The 14,154-nt window shown below is 39.7% G+C and overlaps 1 protein-coding gene across 3 annotated transcripts in view; it reads right to left on the bottom strand.

The window, feature by feature from the left end:
• Positions 1 to 1,168: 1,168 nt before the first annotated feature.
• Positions 1,169 to 14,154, bottom strand: part of fermt2 (FERM domain containing kindlin 2) — a 37,794-nt gene continuing 24,808 nt past the window's right edge. For 2 of the 3 annotated variants that reach the window (XM_086095056.1, XM_086095058.1), the window contains 12 exons: positions 12,826 to 13,051; positions 12,635 to 12,737; positions 12,426 to 12,533; positions 10,224 to 10,358; positions 9,925 to 9,974; positions 8,639 to 8,763; positions 8,440 to 8,546; positions 8,139 to 8,357; positions 5,710 to 5,730; positions 4,099 to 4,223; positions 3,486 to 3,627; positions 1,169 to 3,035 (listed from right to left, as the gene is read on the bottom strand). In XM_086095056.1, the coding sequence (XP_085951182.1) occupies positions 2,862 to 3,035; positions 3,486 to 3,627; positions 4,099 to 4,223; positions 5,710 to 5,730; positions 8,139 to 8,357; positions 8,440 to 8,546; positions 8,639 to 8,763; positions 9,925 to 9,974; positions 10,224 to 10,358; positions 12,426 to 12,533; positions 12,635 to 12,737; positions 12,826 to 13,051 (1,535 nt within the window). In that variant the 3' untranslated portion in view covers positions 1,169 to 2,861. The remainder of the gene's footprint in view (positions 3,036 to 3,485; positions 3,628 to 4,098; positions 4,224 to 5,709; positions 5,731 to 8,138; positions 8,358 to 8,439; positions 8,547 to 8,638; positions 8,764 to 9,924; positions 9,975 to 10,223; positions 10,359 to 12,425; positions 12,534 to 12,634; positions 12,738 to 12,825; positions 13,052 to 14,154) is intronic. The other variant, XM_086095057.1, reaches the window with a different exon arrangement.

Below are 14,154 nucleotides of genomic sequence, written 5' to 3'. Positions count from 1 at the left end.
GTTGACAGTAATGACGAATAATTGAGCTATGGCAAGTAAAAAAGAAAAGAAAGAGATGGGAATGCTAATTTATGCTTCAGTTTACTACAAATAATGTGAATTTTACAAGTAACCAAAGTTAGACATTTTTAAATGCAAAATTCTTTAAACCGATTTCCAACTTTTCTTCTTGCAACTACGACTTTTCCTGTAATTAAAAAAAACTGATTACTTAAAATGTCTCCTTTTAACAATACAGTATTTTTTTTTAACATGGCTTCTTTCTTTTCCTTTTTATTATTATCTGAAGTTATATACAATTTTTAAAATACAATCTTGTGATTTTACATCTTTTTTTCGTTGATCATTGCTTATATTAGGAAAATAAAATATTTACCTATTTTCTGTGACTATTCATATTTATTTTATTTAAGATACTGCAAAAAAAGTTCAGCTTTTTGATACCACCGTTTTCAACTAAATGTTTCCTCTACTGTAATTATGGGCATCAGCTGTTGTGGGCAGTCATCCCTTTGACCTTCTCACGTCCTTCATGCGATTAACCGAAGTGACCGAAAAGGTGGTTTATTGTCTCATTGCTCCACTACGATGAAAACGGGCCGCTCATCTAAACGTGCGAATTGAAAGACGAGATGCACTCTTCCATCTATCATCACACCTCTGTGTGCTGTTTGATGGTGTTGATACACAGGTAGGGAAAAAGGAGAATCTTTTTTTTTTGGGGGGGGGGGGGGGGGGTGGGGGTGGGGGGGCAAATAAGGAACGCTAAATTCAAGTTACTGTACTGCTCTCTGGTGGAAAAATATTGGTAGTGCAAGTGGGATATGCATATTTATTGTGTTTTAGTTGAATGGAAAGTCACTTTTAAGGAATATAAAATGCATTTGGTAAGAAAAGCCTTTACCAACAAATCACAAGGGGGGAAAAGTCTGTTAAAATTGTTTTAGAGATTTTTTTGAGAATTTAAATCAAAACAAAACTCAAGCCCTATTAAAAAATAAGTCAAATCTTTTAATAATAACGATTTCCCATTTTTAGGTACCAGTAAATGTTCTTGGAATATTTTGAGATTTTTTTTTTTAAATCAAGAAAACAATTTGAAATGTTCAATAACATTTTGCGAGATTTGCAAAGTATTATAAATTAACAAAAATAATTTATCAAAAAGTGAGGTGTTAAATAAAAATTACTTTTATTATTTTTTAAAATAAATGCATGTTTGTTTGTTTTTTTTTACAGTCAAAACAACCAAAACAAGAAAATAACAGGACATGCACTGTTGCTCTTGACACAAAATTTGGCAAACACAAATAAAACATGAAGACAACTCCTTCATATTCCATAAAACACTTCTGAGACGACAACAAAAAGCTGCAAAAGTAGTGTTTGAGTAAAAGCAACTTGTGAATTTCCGTGAGTTTAGGATACTTTCATTTTAACGTGATGACAATCATTACGTTAAGAACACATTTGCGCGCACGCACACGCACATAAAACATATTTACCCCTCAAAGTAGAGAGAAAAAAAGACTGTACAATTCTATAAAAGCTGTGTTTTTACATTAGTTACAAAACAAATAATAATACTTCATTTTGCTTGCATAATTGATAGCGGGCCTTTGCTGGTGTGTTCTCATACAATTCATAATCAGCAGAAGAACAATAATACTATGTGGCGTGAGAGACACGTAGAGGTAATATGAGGATTACTTAGACGTCCGTTGGGTGAGAGCATTTGTATTAAAAACAACAACAAAAATGCAGATATTAATATTTCATAATAATTTTGCTGGATAATCAAAGCGGTCCGGCCCCCTGGCATAATGCTTCATGCAAAGTGGACGCGGTCTTTGAGCGTAACATCGTCCAAGTGGACCAAATTCAAAGAGACGTGTCCAAGTGCTTAGAGACAATTGGTGGGTTTTAGGACCTGGGGGAGAGGCTAGTGAACGCCCTTTGAGCTTTTATTCTATATCCTACTAGTACATGCACTAGTTTGCTCTTTGTCCTTTCTAGTAAGACAATTCAGTGCACTAGTGGAATGAGCACTACTAGAATAAACTACTGATGCTTTTTTTCTTCACTATTGTATGACATTCTTGTGCAAAACGGTGCGCTAGTTGACAACTGTGCTACTAGTACCCTAGTCTTCACACTAGTGCACCCTTATTGTTCTCCTAATATGTTAAATTTTCCTACTAGTGAGGTCAAAGACAGCTTCACAAACTAGTATCCTCCTCGAGTTTACTAGTAGCATCAGTAGGTCATTCTACTAGTGCACCAAATTGTCTAGTGAGATGAAAGATAGCTTTCCATATAGGAATGTGTCACAAACTAGTAGCCTTCTGGACTGTACCAGTAGCACCAAAGTGCCAATTAGTAGTTTTGCTACAAGTGCACCCTTTGTGTTCTACTAGTGTACAGTTTTGTTTTTGTTTTTTTTAAACTAGTGAAGATAAAAACCTTCAGCGCACTAGTAGGAAATTGAATAAATGCTCAAACTGCTTGTGTCACGACACTAGTAACATCCTGGATCCTACTCATAGCACCAAAGTGGTGGGGGGGAAAAGCATTACTAGTGAGACAGTTGTTCTACTAGTGCACTGAAGTGGCTTACATATATATTATACTGTTCATTCAATAGCCATCTTCAGATCCATGTACTAGTACGCTCTTTGTCCTCTTTAGTGTGACAACTACATTGTACTTGGTGAGACAAAAGTGCACACTACTAGTGCCATAAAACTCAACCAGATAGCATGTAGTGCGCACTTTACTAGTGGGAACCAAGAGCATGGCAGTCCATGGATCGTGCTGTCGTGAGCGAGCGGGCGGGCGGGTCCTGATGGAGTTACGCGTGGTCAGACCCACCCGCTGGTCAGCTTGTAGAACATGTCGTCGTCCAGGGTCTCGTTCTGGTCCTTGGCCCGCGTGGACAGGAAGATGTAACCGCCGATGAACTCGTGGACCACCTTGCAGTCCACCTCGGCACAGATGAACGACAGGCTGGGCTCGTCCGCAAACTCCACAGTCACCTGCAGAGGGCGCCAAAAATACATAAATAAATGAAGATGATGCACTGCATTGAAGACACTTTGATGCTACATGCTATTTGTTAGCATGTTTTAAAACCATATAATCCTTGATTTTGTTTTGTAGGCTCAATTTGAAACCCGAAAAGTCTACTTTGACCCTACTTTCAAATCCTAAATTGAAATCAGCGATTTATGCTTAAAATTCTAATTTAAATGTTTTACACAAATCCTGGCTTAACTGTTTCTCTAACCAAAAACCAAACCCCCAATTAGAAACCCTAACCATGACTCCAAATCAATGAAACCTTAACCGCAATCCAGTTTTGCAAATCCTTAACCATGGCTTGAAACCCTAAAAATCCATGTCTTGAAACTCGAACCTACAATTGATACCTGTAAGGAGACAGCAATGTGTAGGCTAAAGCTACGCTAACTTTCTCTTTTCCTTACCATCTTGATCTCCCAGTTGACGTTCCACTGCTTCATGTTGCTGAAGCGCCAGGTCTTGATGGCGTCCCCGGTGCCGGCGTCCATGCGGATCAGACGGTTGTAGGTGATGCCGATCAGCTCGTCCCGCTTCCCGCCCTGGAACCTGATGGCAGCTGTGTGTCAGCAAAACCCTTACTAGACATTATATGCAAATGCCTTTGCAGTGATGAGGCGATGAATGAATGATTCCCATCATTTATTCATTCTCTACCCCCAAATCACTATACGAAAGGAGTTTTAGTGGACTTTGTATTGAAAAATAATAATAATCAGGACTACTTGGTCCTGTGTTGGAAAAAGCTCTTTTTGAATTAACCGTTGCTAATCGCATTTTTGGAAAGCAGGGATGATTTTCAGACCACACCCAAGCAAGCCTGATTAGTCAAAATCTGGACTTGAATCCTATTGAAACATTGCTGCGTGATTGCCGTATGTTCGAAAACCCACACGTGTTGCTGAATGAAAAGAAATTCTGCAAGGAAGAGTGGGCCAAACAATGTCCAGAGACATTTCAAAGACTCATTGCCAGTTATAGACAGCACTACGTAGAAGTATCGTCTCCGGCTAATCGTACTTGGCCAGGAAGTGAGTGATTCCGAACTCGGGCAGCGACTGCCACGCCTGGATGAAGCGCATCTTGGCCTCGATTAGGCTCATCTGGGCCACGTTCTGGTGGGCTTCAAGGATGCGGGCCGAGATCTGAAAAAAACAAAACAAAACATTCACGCATCAAATACTGTACTTTCTGATGAGCAATCGCCAAGATCCACACCAAGTGAAACCAAGCTGGACAGAGGAGGTCAAGTCCCAAGGCCTTAAGGAAAATCCAACCTGTGCAACACTGCATGCGTGGAATGCACACCCTTGAAAACACAACAGTGTTTGTACACCACCTTTCTATGTCACACTTACATAAACGCGCCCTGACTTTGACACTAGTTTGAAACTCTAAGCCAGGCTTGAAACCCTATTTTCAAACTATCCCAGGTATAACCTGGGCTAGACGCCCCATTTCAAAATCCTACCATGAAATCCTAAACCAGTCTTGAAACTGCAATTTGTAACCCCAAATCCTAGTTAAAACCCTAACGTGGGCTTAAAACCCTATCCTGATAATACTACATTTTATTTATAATGCACTTTACATTTCACATCCTAGCCAAACTATCCTTGTTTAAAACTGAAACCCTGTCCTGAAACCCTATTTCAAAACCCTACTACTCTTTAAACCTGTCTTGCAACCCAAACCCAGATTTGAAACCTCAAAGGCAAAACAAGATTAGGGTTTCAAACGAGGGTTATTGCAAAGTAGGGGTTTAAAACAGAGTTAGGGTTTCAAGCCTGGCTTACGCTCTAAAAACAGTTGGGTCAAAAGTAACCCAATTATGGATCCAAAATGGACAGATTCACTTTAGGGATCAATTTGACGCAACTTTCTGGGTTCTATACGAAATGTCCCAAATTTTTGACCCAAGTAAAGGATCTGACCAATATTTATGAGGTTTTTTTTACGCTGAAAGACCCATTTCTTGACTCAAAGTAGAGGGTCAGTCCATTTTTGGCCAAACTGTTTTTAGAGTGTACAATTTTCAGTTATAGTTTAAAGGGTCTCAAGCACTGGGTACAAATGTGTGAAGTTTTGCTTCTCTTTCATCCACCCTGCTTGCACTGGGTTCTGTGTAAAATGCACAAAGCTGTCATTTTTTCTGTTACAGCTCGGATTTGGCCAGTTATCGCAGGATCTCCGTGTGAAAAAGTCTTCTGTGCCTTTTTACGACTTTGAGCTGTAGCTAAATCAAGAAGAAGACATTTCCTGTCTCTTTGTGCGCAGGCACGGGAACGAGCTATTTGGAGCCAATCTGGAGCCAATAGTTGAGCTCCAGATGCTGATGAGCTTTACATTCCTCAAGCATTAAGCGGTCAGATAAAAGCCAAAAATCGATGCGGGCGGACGACAACTGTGTGTAATTAATCAATGAAGCAGATGATCTCGTGCATTAAAAATGTGGCCGGTGGTCCTTGAACACAGTGATGGGTTGCGTGTTAAACGGGTTAGACGCTACATCTAACACGTTCGCTGCTATTGGACACTAAGATGTGGTTACATGAGAGGAGGCGACTACCTACTGTACAAGTGGTCAGGTTATCAAAACATGCACCCAGTGGACACTCCGGATGAACTTACCAAATCCCTGATTAAGCCTTGCTGGAGGGCGGAGGACAGAAGGGACGAGAAAAGGAGGAGAAAGAAAATAATCAAATCGATTGGACACAGGAAGTCAAGTCACGTCCACAAGGATGTAGTAGGAAGAAAAGAATGAGAGGCCATTCAGAGAGAAGTCTGCTTATGCTACGTCTACAATAAACTCACAATTGATCATATTTGTGACATTTATATATATATATATATATTTTCTTTTTGCATTTGATCAATTCAAATAATTCCAAAGCATGCACTAAAGAATGAAAAATTTTAGACATGTTAGTGTTTTACATTTTTTGGGGGGGAAAAGTGCACTTTTTTTTGTTGCATTAATCTACTGTGATGAGGATAATCAAAAACTATTCAGGACATTCACATAGTCTATACCTCACCCTAAAATTATATGTTGTGTGAAAAAAAAAGAAAAAAAAAAGTAACATTAAGAATATTAATTTATTACATATTTTATATACATTTTGCATGTTGACCATTTTTGGGAGACTGATTTATTATTATTATCATCATCATTAAATAAGTGATAATCTTTATTAACATTCTTATAATAATATTAGTAGCATTTTCCAACTGTATTAGGGATTTCATTCATCTCTAGCTCCAATCAGGCCACTTGTGTGGGCATAGCACACAAAAAGTAATTAAGTCAAATGCATTTTTTTAGTAACATTTGACATTGATGCTGCAATTCCTCTTACAGCCACAAGAGGGAGGTGTAGACCAAGTATCGCACAGAACGTCTGCTGGCGTGGCGATTTGTTTTTCTAACCACACACACACCCAGGAAGTTGATTGTTATGGTGCTGTTGTTTTTTCTTCTCAACATGTGTGCGCTTTGGACGGGAGAATTCCTGCATGTGTGTCCCCACTGGGACTTTCTGTTAACAGGAAGTCCTCTTTGAAGAGGAGGGGGGGGCTTTAGGGGGATGGGGGAATCAAAGCTGACATTGCTTTTCCCAGGCAGTTTTCCCGCCTACTACTCCCATTTCCGGTATTTTCTATGACCCTCCACAGTATTATACGTGCGGTTCACTTTACAGGAGTGATGTGAGTAATGGTACTTTACTGTAGTGTAGTTCATTTTGAGTGATTTGACTTAAATGGAACCACATGGAGGCCTCGTCACACTACTCCGAACACTATGATGGCAGTCGTGTACTCAGCTGTTCCGCACGCATACGCGCGCAAACACACACACCCACACCCACCCACCCACACCCACACACACACACACACACACACACGATTCATCACGGCTTATGTGACACATCTGCATGTAACGATGAGCAGTGGGAAGTATAAATATTTGACTGTACTTAAGTCGATTATTTTACAGATATCCGTACTAATTTTCATGATGATTTTTTTTTTATTTGATTCTTTACATTTGAATAAAAAGATACAGAGAGATTAAGTCAACCAACACTGTAAAAGAAAAAGAGTAATATTTACTTGAAAAACAAAAACAAAAGTAAAGTTTTTTTCACTCAGAAATTAAACAATTTAAGAAAGTAACTTTTACAAGGAGAGTTTTGAGTAAATTTTACAAGTTAATTTAAAAGAAAAAGAAAAAGAAGCTACGTAAGCGTTGAGGAACTAACCCATAACCTTTAGCTTGGGTGACAGCCACTCTACCACCTGAGCCATGCCACTAATTCTGTATGTTAGTATATTGCTGGTGTCAGATGGAATCCTCGTACCTCGGTTTTGGTCTAATTTTGGACACACCAGTAATGCAGTAAACAGCAAGAGTGGCCTGGCTCAGGTGGTAGCATATCTATTGCCCAAATTTAAGGTCATGAGCTTGTTCCTCAATGCTTACATAGCTTATTTCCCCCCCCCCCCCTTTTTTAAATAAACAAGTCAAATGTACTCACTCTCTTTGTAAATTTACTTAGAACTTCTGAGTGAAAAAACATTACTAAGTTTTTTCAAGTAAATATTACTCCTCATTTTTTTTTGACAGTGGAAGTTAAAATCTTGGGGACATAAAAGGTAGAAAAAAGTTTTTCCAACGTGTTTGACTACTGTAGTCTCTGTTAGTCCGTAGGCCAGGAGGGGAGAGCATTCCAGGGTAAGACATGGCCGATGCCAGGAGGCGGCCATCTGGGAAGCATCAGACGCCACTCTGTCCCGACCCACTCCCCCAGCAGAGTCATCAACAAGTCAACAAGATCCCACTAAACACCCGCACCGCCAACCGTCTGGTGTCTCACTGAGCGCACACTGCTTACTTACGTGTTACCGGAATGCCTATGTTTTCTCTGTCTATCTTCTTTTTTTTGGGGGGGGGGTTCTCTTTTCCCCATCACCTCTCAAACTGAGTACCAGAGAGTGTTATCATTGCTTTTATTTGTATTCCTCTATCTGTCCTCACGTCCTCTACGCCGACCCACCTGCTTGTTCTTGTACTTTTTCAGGTAGCGTGGTGACACCAGGCACTCGGGGTTGATGTCAGTGGTGATGGGCTCGATGAACTGCGGGTCGGGGTTCATGTGCTGCATCTTGAGGAAGGACAGGATGTTCTGCACCTCCAAGTTGTAAGAGCTGTCCGCCATCGTCTTCCCCTTGGATGCCAAGCGGCAGGCGGCCATCCAGTGGGCGTACTGCTTCTCCTGCGGATAAAGTACCAAAAAAACTGACATTGAACACAAATCCAAAAAGGGTTCAAAAATGCGGTACTACCGACGACCTCACCGTGTCGCATCGTAGCCAGATCTCGTTCATGCCGTCCGCCACGGGGATTAGCAGCTTGATATTGAATTTTTGACCTGATATGTTCACATCAGGGGTCACCTCACAGCCTACAGTGACAGCACGGCGTTCGAATGTTAGACGGAGGACATACGTGACACGCGTGCGTGGAAAGGACAGTGTTTTTTTTATGCACGTGTACCTCTGAGGTTCATTTGGTGAGCGGGCGTCCCGTGTGCCTCCTCTTTACTCTTGTAACAGGAAATTGTGATGTCTTTGAATGTGCACCAATACTGCTTGTAGCCCTTCAGTGTCAGCTTCTTGGGTCTGGAAAACACATCGTACATACGAGTTGATGTAGTAACTTTCAGAATTAGAGCAGTGTGTTGGGGAAAAAACCCAAAACTCGATACATGCTAAATCCATTGGGAACAATGCACATTCCATTTAAAAACATGAGGAAAAAATTTATGAAATTTGCCTAAAGATTTTGCTGTCCTGGGAAACACTGAACTTGTGTTTAGCTGTACATGTACTGCTTCCAAAATCTTTGAGTCTGCATTTCTTGAACATTTCTTAAAAAGTACGTACACCCACTGGTTAAAACGAAGATAACCTCGGCAGCTTGCATCAATAGCATCAAAACCCTGCAGTCACATTGACAAATATACACATATCACATCCACATATGATCTTTAACAAAAACATATAAAAAGTTATATTTTAAATATTGCCAGGGTCCCCCATTTTTTTTTTTGTAAGTTTTTTTTTTTACGCTACCTCTGACCTGCAGAGGTCACTTAAAGCAACGATAACCAGGGCCATGTTGCAACAAGCTATTTTCCCCAGTGTTTTGAACAGGTTTGTGAATAATGATGACGCTTAGCTTTATTCTAATGCTAATTGCTGCAAAACGGAAACAGATACAAATATACTTTTTTTTTTCCTGATGGAAGAAGAGACACTAATCTTTCTTTTGGTAAGTTACATGTTTTTTTTATAGCAATAGAACACAATATTCTGCGGGCATTGCAAAAATCAGTCAAAATCCAGTAAAACAGCTGGGAGCGAAGGGGATTGCTTCAGTGAAAATGGCTGAGATTCAATGAGTTAATTATGCTGAGGAAGCCGAGGTTGCATGTAATGGCGTCAAAGAGGAAATGCATTTTCAAATCAACCCCAATCATTTTATGGGACCCCCTCACCACCCTCCATCTCAAGATCCACCAGCCTGTCAGCAAAGGCACAAAGCCAAAGACTGAGTAATTATGCTTCAAAACATGCTTACGCTTGAACTTCAAAGCTTAACAGAAAGGCCTTTGGCAAACAACCCAATGTGGATCTTAAACAGGCCTTGGTGTTCGCAGTTATTTAAGGCCGTTTCCTGCTTCCTGCTTTTTGGATAACTGCACTGTCTGACCCCCACACTTGGAAATGTTTTCTGAATGAACAAGCTGTCTTGTGGTTCTCGGCTGGCGGTGGACTTACTTGAAAACTTTGACGTAGTCCGCTAGCTCGGGAATAGACGTGATGTCACCCTGTGAGGAAAAGGGGGAGGAAAAAAAAAAAGGACAAATCCAAACATCAATGGTAGTCGAAGCTGAGAAAATCCTAACAGTTAACAAGGTGAAACAATCAATTCATTCTGACTGAAGTAATTATTTGCCGTCCTCTTGTGGCATCAATAAGCAATTATAATATTAAGCTTAGTGTTGGCCGTCAATTACTTGGAGAAATAAATAAGTTAAGTGTAATGATAAAATAGATAAAAATATATGTTTCTCTACCAGGGCGTTGGACGTCTTGCCTCCCTCAAGCGTGATCTCCAGGTCGGAGAGTGCGGCGTCCACCTCGTCCACCTCCTTCTCGCTGTTGTTCATGTGATTGTCCGACGACATGATGGACAGCTTGTTGATGTGGTACTGGAGGGAGGGAGAGAGAGAGAGGGCGTGAAGCATGTGTTACACTCCATGAATTGGAATCATGAACATCATAATAATAATCTATCTCAATGGCGGCCATTTTGTCTTGAACTGCCACTTGCTGTCGACTAAAAATGACATCACAGTGGCTAAGAGTTCCGCTTGCAAACGTCACATGACCAGACCCAGAAAACAGGTGAACTGTGACAGTCGCTAAACCGAAGCTAGCAATGCCAATCACAACTTTTATCCACAACAATCCTCCACACTATGGAGGACCAAAACTGCCAAAATAAAAAATAAATAAATGACTAAATAAATAGATAAATGACTAAAAGTGAAAATAAAAACAGATCTAACAAATATCATTTAAAAATTAAATCCCCCAAAATAAATATAAATGGAAATAAAAACAGCTAATTATTTATTTCATGCTGGGAGACGCTCTGCCAGGTCGAAATGTTATTCAAATGAGGGGGATATTTTTTTTAATGTAATTTTTTAATTATATTTTTTATATCCATTTTTATTTTCACTTTCAGCCATTTATTTCTTTATGTAGTCATTTATTTATTTTTAATTTCGGCAGTCGTGGTCCTCCACACAGCTTGGTCGAAAACCTTAAAGAAAAGAAAAAAAAAGCTTAGAGTCTCATGAAACCCATTTCACACCCAAGTCATATGAGCAATCCAGTATGAAAAAAACATGTTGTTTTTTTTGTGAAAATGTAGTTTGTTTTTTATCCAATGGTTTTCAATTGGCAAAATGTGAACACGATCAAGCCAACAGGTAGCTCAAATTGGAAATAACAAAATCAAGATAAAAATCCACACCCTTGGGAAGCTTTATTACACTCATGCACTGCTTGACAAAGTGGAGGAGTGGTGGACACGGATGGCCAGCATAGAGCCCAAAAGCCTAGGAGGTGAGAAGTAAACGGATAAGCGTCAAAGTTAGCTAGGACAACACTAAATACAAGTTGTTGACAAACGTTATTTCTATTGCCAGTCCCCTTCTCTTATTAAAATGAACAGCTGTGAAACACACAGACACATTCTCATAGCTCAGGTTAGCCAATGTGGGACAAAGGGCGCAAATGTGACTCATCATCCTCTACGGCTGCCTTTCAAATATTTGCAAGGCCTGGCGAGGTTGTTTCCAAAGTTCAAAACGACGCCCGAGTCTATTTTCTAACACCTGATTATCTCATCTAAATGTGCAGCCAACAGTAGCCGGCGACGTACTGAATGCGGGAATTGTGGGCTCTTTATTTAGACTCTAGTATCCACCTTCCCCTCTCGTGAAACCTCAGCCAACACCGTGAGCTCATGCAAGCCTTGATGAAAAATAGTATCAAACAGTGGGGAGCGTCCGAACACCCAAGTTGGATTAGCGTCTCTTCAGAGTGAGGAGTAAGGAGAAACCAGTTAATTATAACCACACAGATGAAACTCATGAGTGAGAACAGTGTCCTGCTGGGCGCTGGTTGGTCCGGGGGCCAAAAATGCAGCATCCTGAGGCCCGAAGATGCTCTATAATTAACCCCAATGGTGAGGGCAGGGTGGCGTCCTAGGGATCCTGGCTTTTTTTCCCTTTTTTTTTTAATGAGGGTCAGAAATAGTTAAGACACAACCACAAAGTAGGGCTGGGCAGTTAATCAAATTCATTTGATTAATCGTCATTCTGATAATCGTTAAAATATTACTAAATTGTGAAATTGAATTTTGTCTTCTGGATTATTAAAGGCTGTTCTTATATTCTGTTACATCCAGATGTTATTGTGAGTTGTAAAAGTTAAGTTTATGTTAAAACTGATTTAGAATCAGTATACATTATTGTCGTCTGAATATTTTGCACTGGAATTATTTTTGAATAAATGAAACCATCAATTAATTGTTTGTTGGGTTTATTAGACTAAAATTGATAAAAAAAATCATATCCATCCTGAATGACTGGGGGGGGGGGGGGGGATTTAACCGATTGTCAATATGCGTGTACCTCACTACGGAAGACTGAATGTTTAAATTTGAAATTCTGACATCAAAGAGAGTGAAAAGTCAGGTATACCTGCAGTGCGGCAAACATCATCATTTCCTCCTCCGTGCACTCGATTTCCTCCAGCAAGATGGCCCACTTGGACTGCTCGTAGAGCTGGTTCACCCTTATGGCGTCATACTGGGGAGCAAGAGGTTGTTTACAATGTGTGTAAATCTTAAAAACTACATAGCACATGGCAGTATCCTAAAAAGGCTGTGTTGACTGTTATTGACAAATACCTTTGGATTGAGGTCAAAGAAACTGTGGTATTTAAACCTTAGCAGCAACACCTCGTTCTCCTTGACATCCTGTTCCATCAGAGACCTGGAGGAGTCCAACCACCTGTACACATACAGTTGCTTTTCTACTACAACCCACAAAAATATTGTATATATAATACGCATATAATATAAAATGACATTCCTCTCACCCCTGGTTAATCTTGGCCTTGTCCAGTAGAGACTGCGGCTTGTAGAGCTTGACCAGGATGTCAGGGGAGGCGATGGGCTGGCTGACGGCGAGGATGCCGGGGTTGCCCTCCGACAGAGGGCTGTCGCCGAACCAGGCGGACGTGGGCGATAGCGGGCTGCCGTCTCGTGAGTCGTAGGTGGGCGTCATGGTCTTGCTGTACAAGCCCGGGCTGGAGTAGATGCTTCCTGAAAGTCATCAAGTCAGAGGCTGGCATTAGAAACTTGGGTGACAAACTAAATCATTGTGGAGCTAAATAACATTGTTCATTTGGTGATACAAGCAGGAAATTAGGCAGAAATAGTCATTGTGGGATTTAAATAAAATAAAATAAAAACTCAGAGATGACATCATACAAAACACTGTGAAGAAATGTCACCATACTTGTTCATGGATAAACAAAATGCAGTTACTAAAATGTATTTGGTTTTCTTTGCCAAAATATACTAATCATAATATGCCAAGTTCCAAAGTATTACAACATATTTATCTGTCCATATAACTTGATCTTTATCACTTACGTATTGTCTAAGTGGGTATTTAGATGTTTAAAATAGTGTCAGGCGATTAAAATGTTTAATCGTAATTTATCGCGTGACTTCAATAGTTAACTCATGATTAATCACAAATTTTATATTGGTTCTAAATATACAATAAAATTTACCTTTTTTTTTACATACTTTTGTTAACATAAAAATGGGGACAATGTTAAACTGATAGAAATATGGCTGCATCTTTTAGTCATTGATACAGTAATTTCAGAATAATTTATAATAATTCACTGTAAAAAAAAAATGAGTGTGATATTGATTTGTGTTGGTCATTTTTCTGCCACTAGATGGCAAAATTGCATCTGTAAGATGGTGACAACTCAGTGCATTTTTCTTTTCATATTAAGAGCTATCTGTCATTAATCACGTGTTTAGAAAATTTGTGGAGTTAAAGGAACTATAAATTAACACACAAATTTTGACACTCCTAGTTTAAAAGTATGTGAGAATGGTAAAACTATTAAAAATTGTAAATTGGAAAATATCCTCTGCCATAAACAAAGGTGCACTGCACATAATAAATCGTCATCGTTTAACATAATTGTATCACTCATTCTATATCCCTTCAATCCTGTGCCAGACTGTACGGATCGTGCACTATTCCTGGCTCAGTGTTTTTGTTGTTGTTGTTGTTGTTTTTTCAATAGCTTCTGGCAGTTTTCAGTGTACTAAGTGGCCATTTAGAAAGAAAAATGCTAGCCATTTCAGAATTTTTGATGACTAGCACTTTTTTCCCCTGA

The sequence above is a fragment of the Leptonotus elevatus genome, chromosome 14 (genome assembly GCF_054856555.1).
Source record: "Leptonotus elevatus isolate MCC_2025b chromosome 14, RoL_Lele_1.0, whole genome shotgun sequence".
NCBI classification, from domain to species: Eukaryota; Metazoa; Chordata; class Actinopteri; order Syngnathiformes; family Syngnathidae; genus Leptonotus; species Leptonotus elevatus.
Note: the sequence above shows the minus strand (reverse complement) of the source record. Positions and strands in the feature narration are given on the sequence as shown.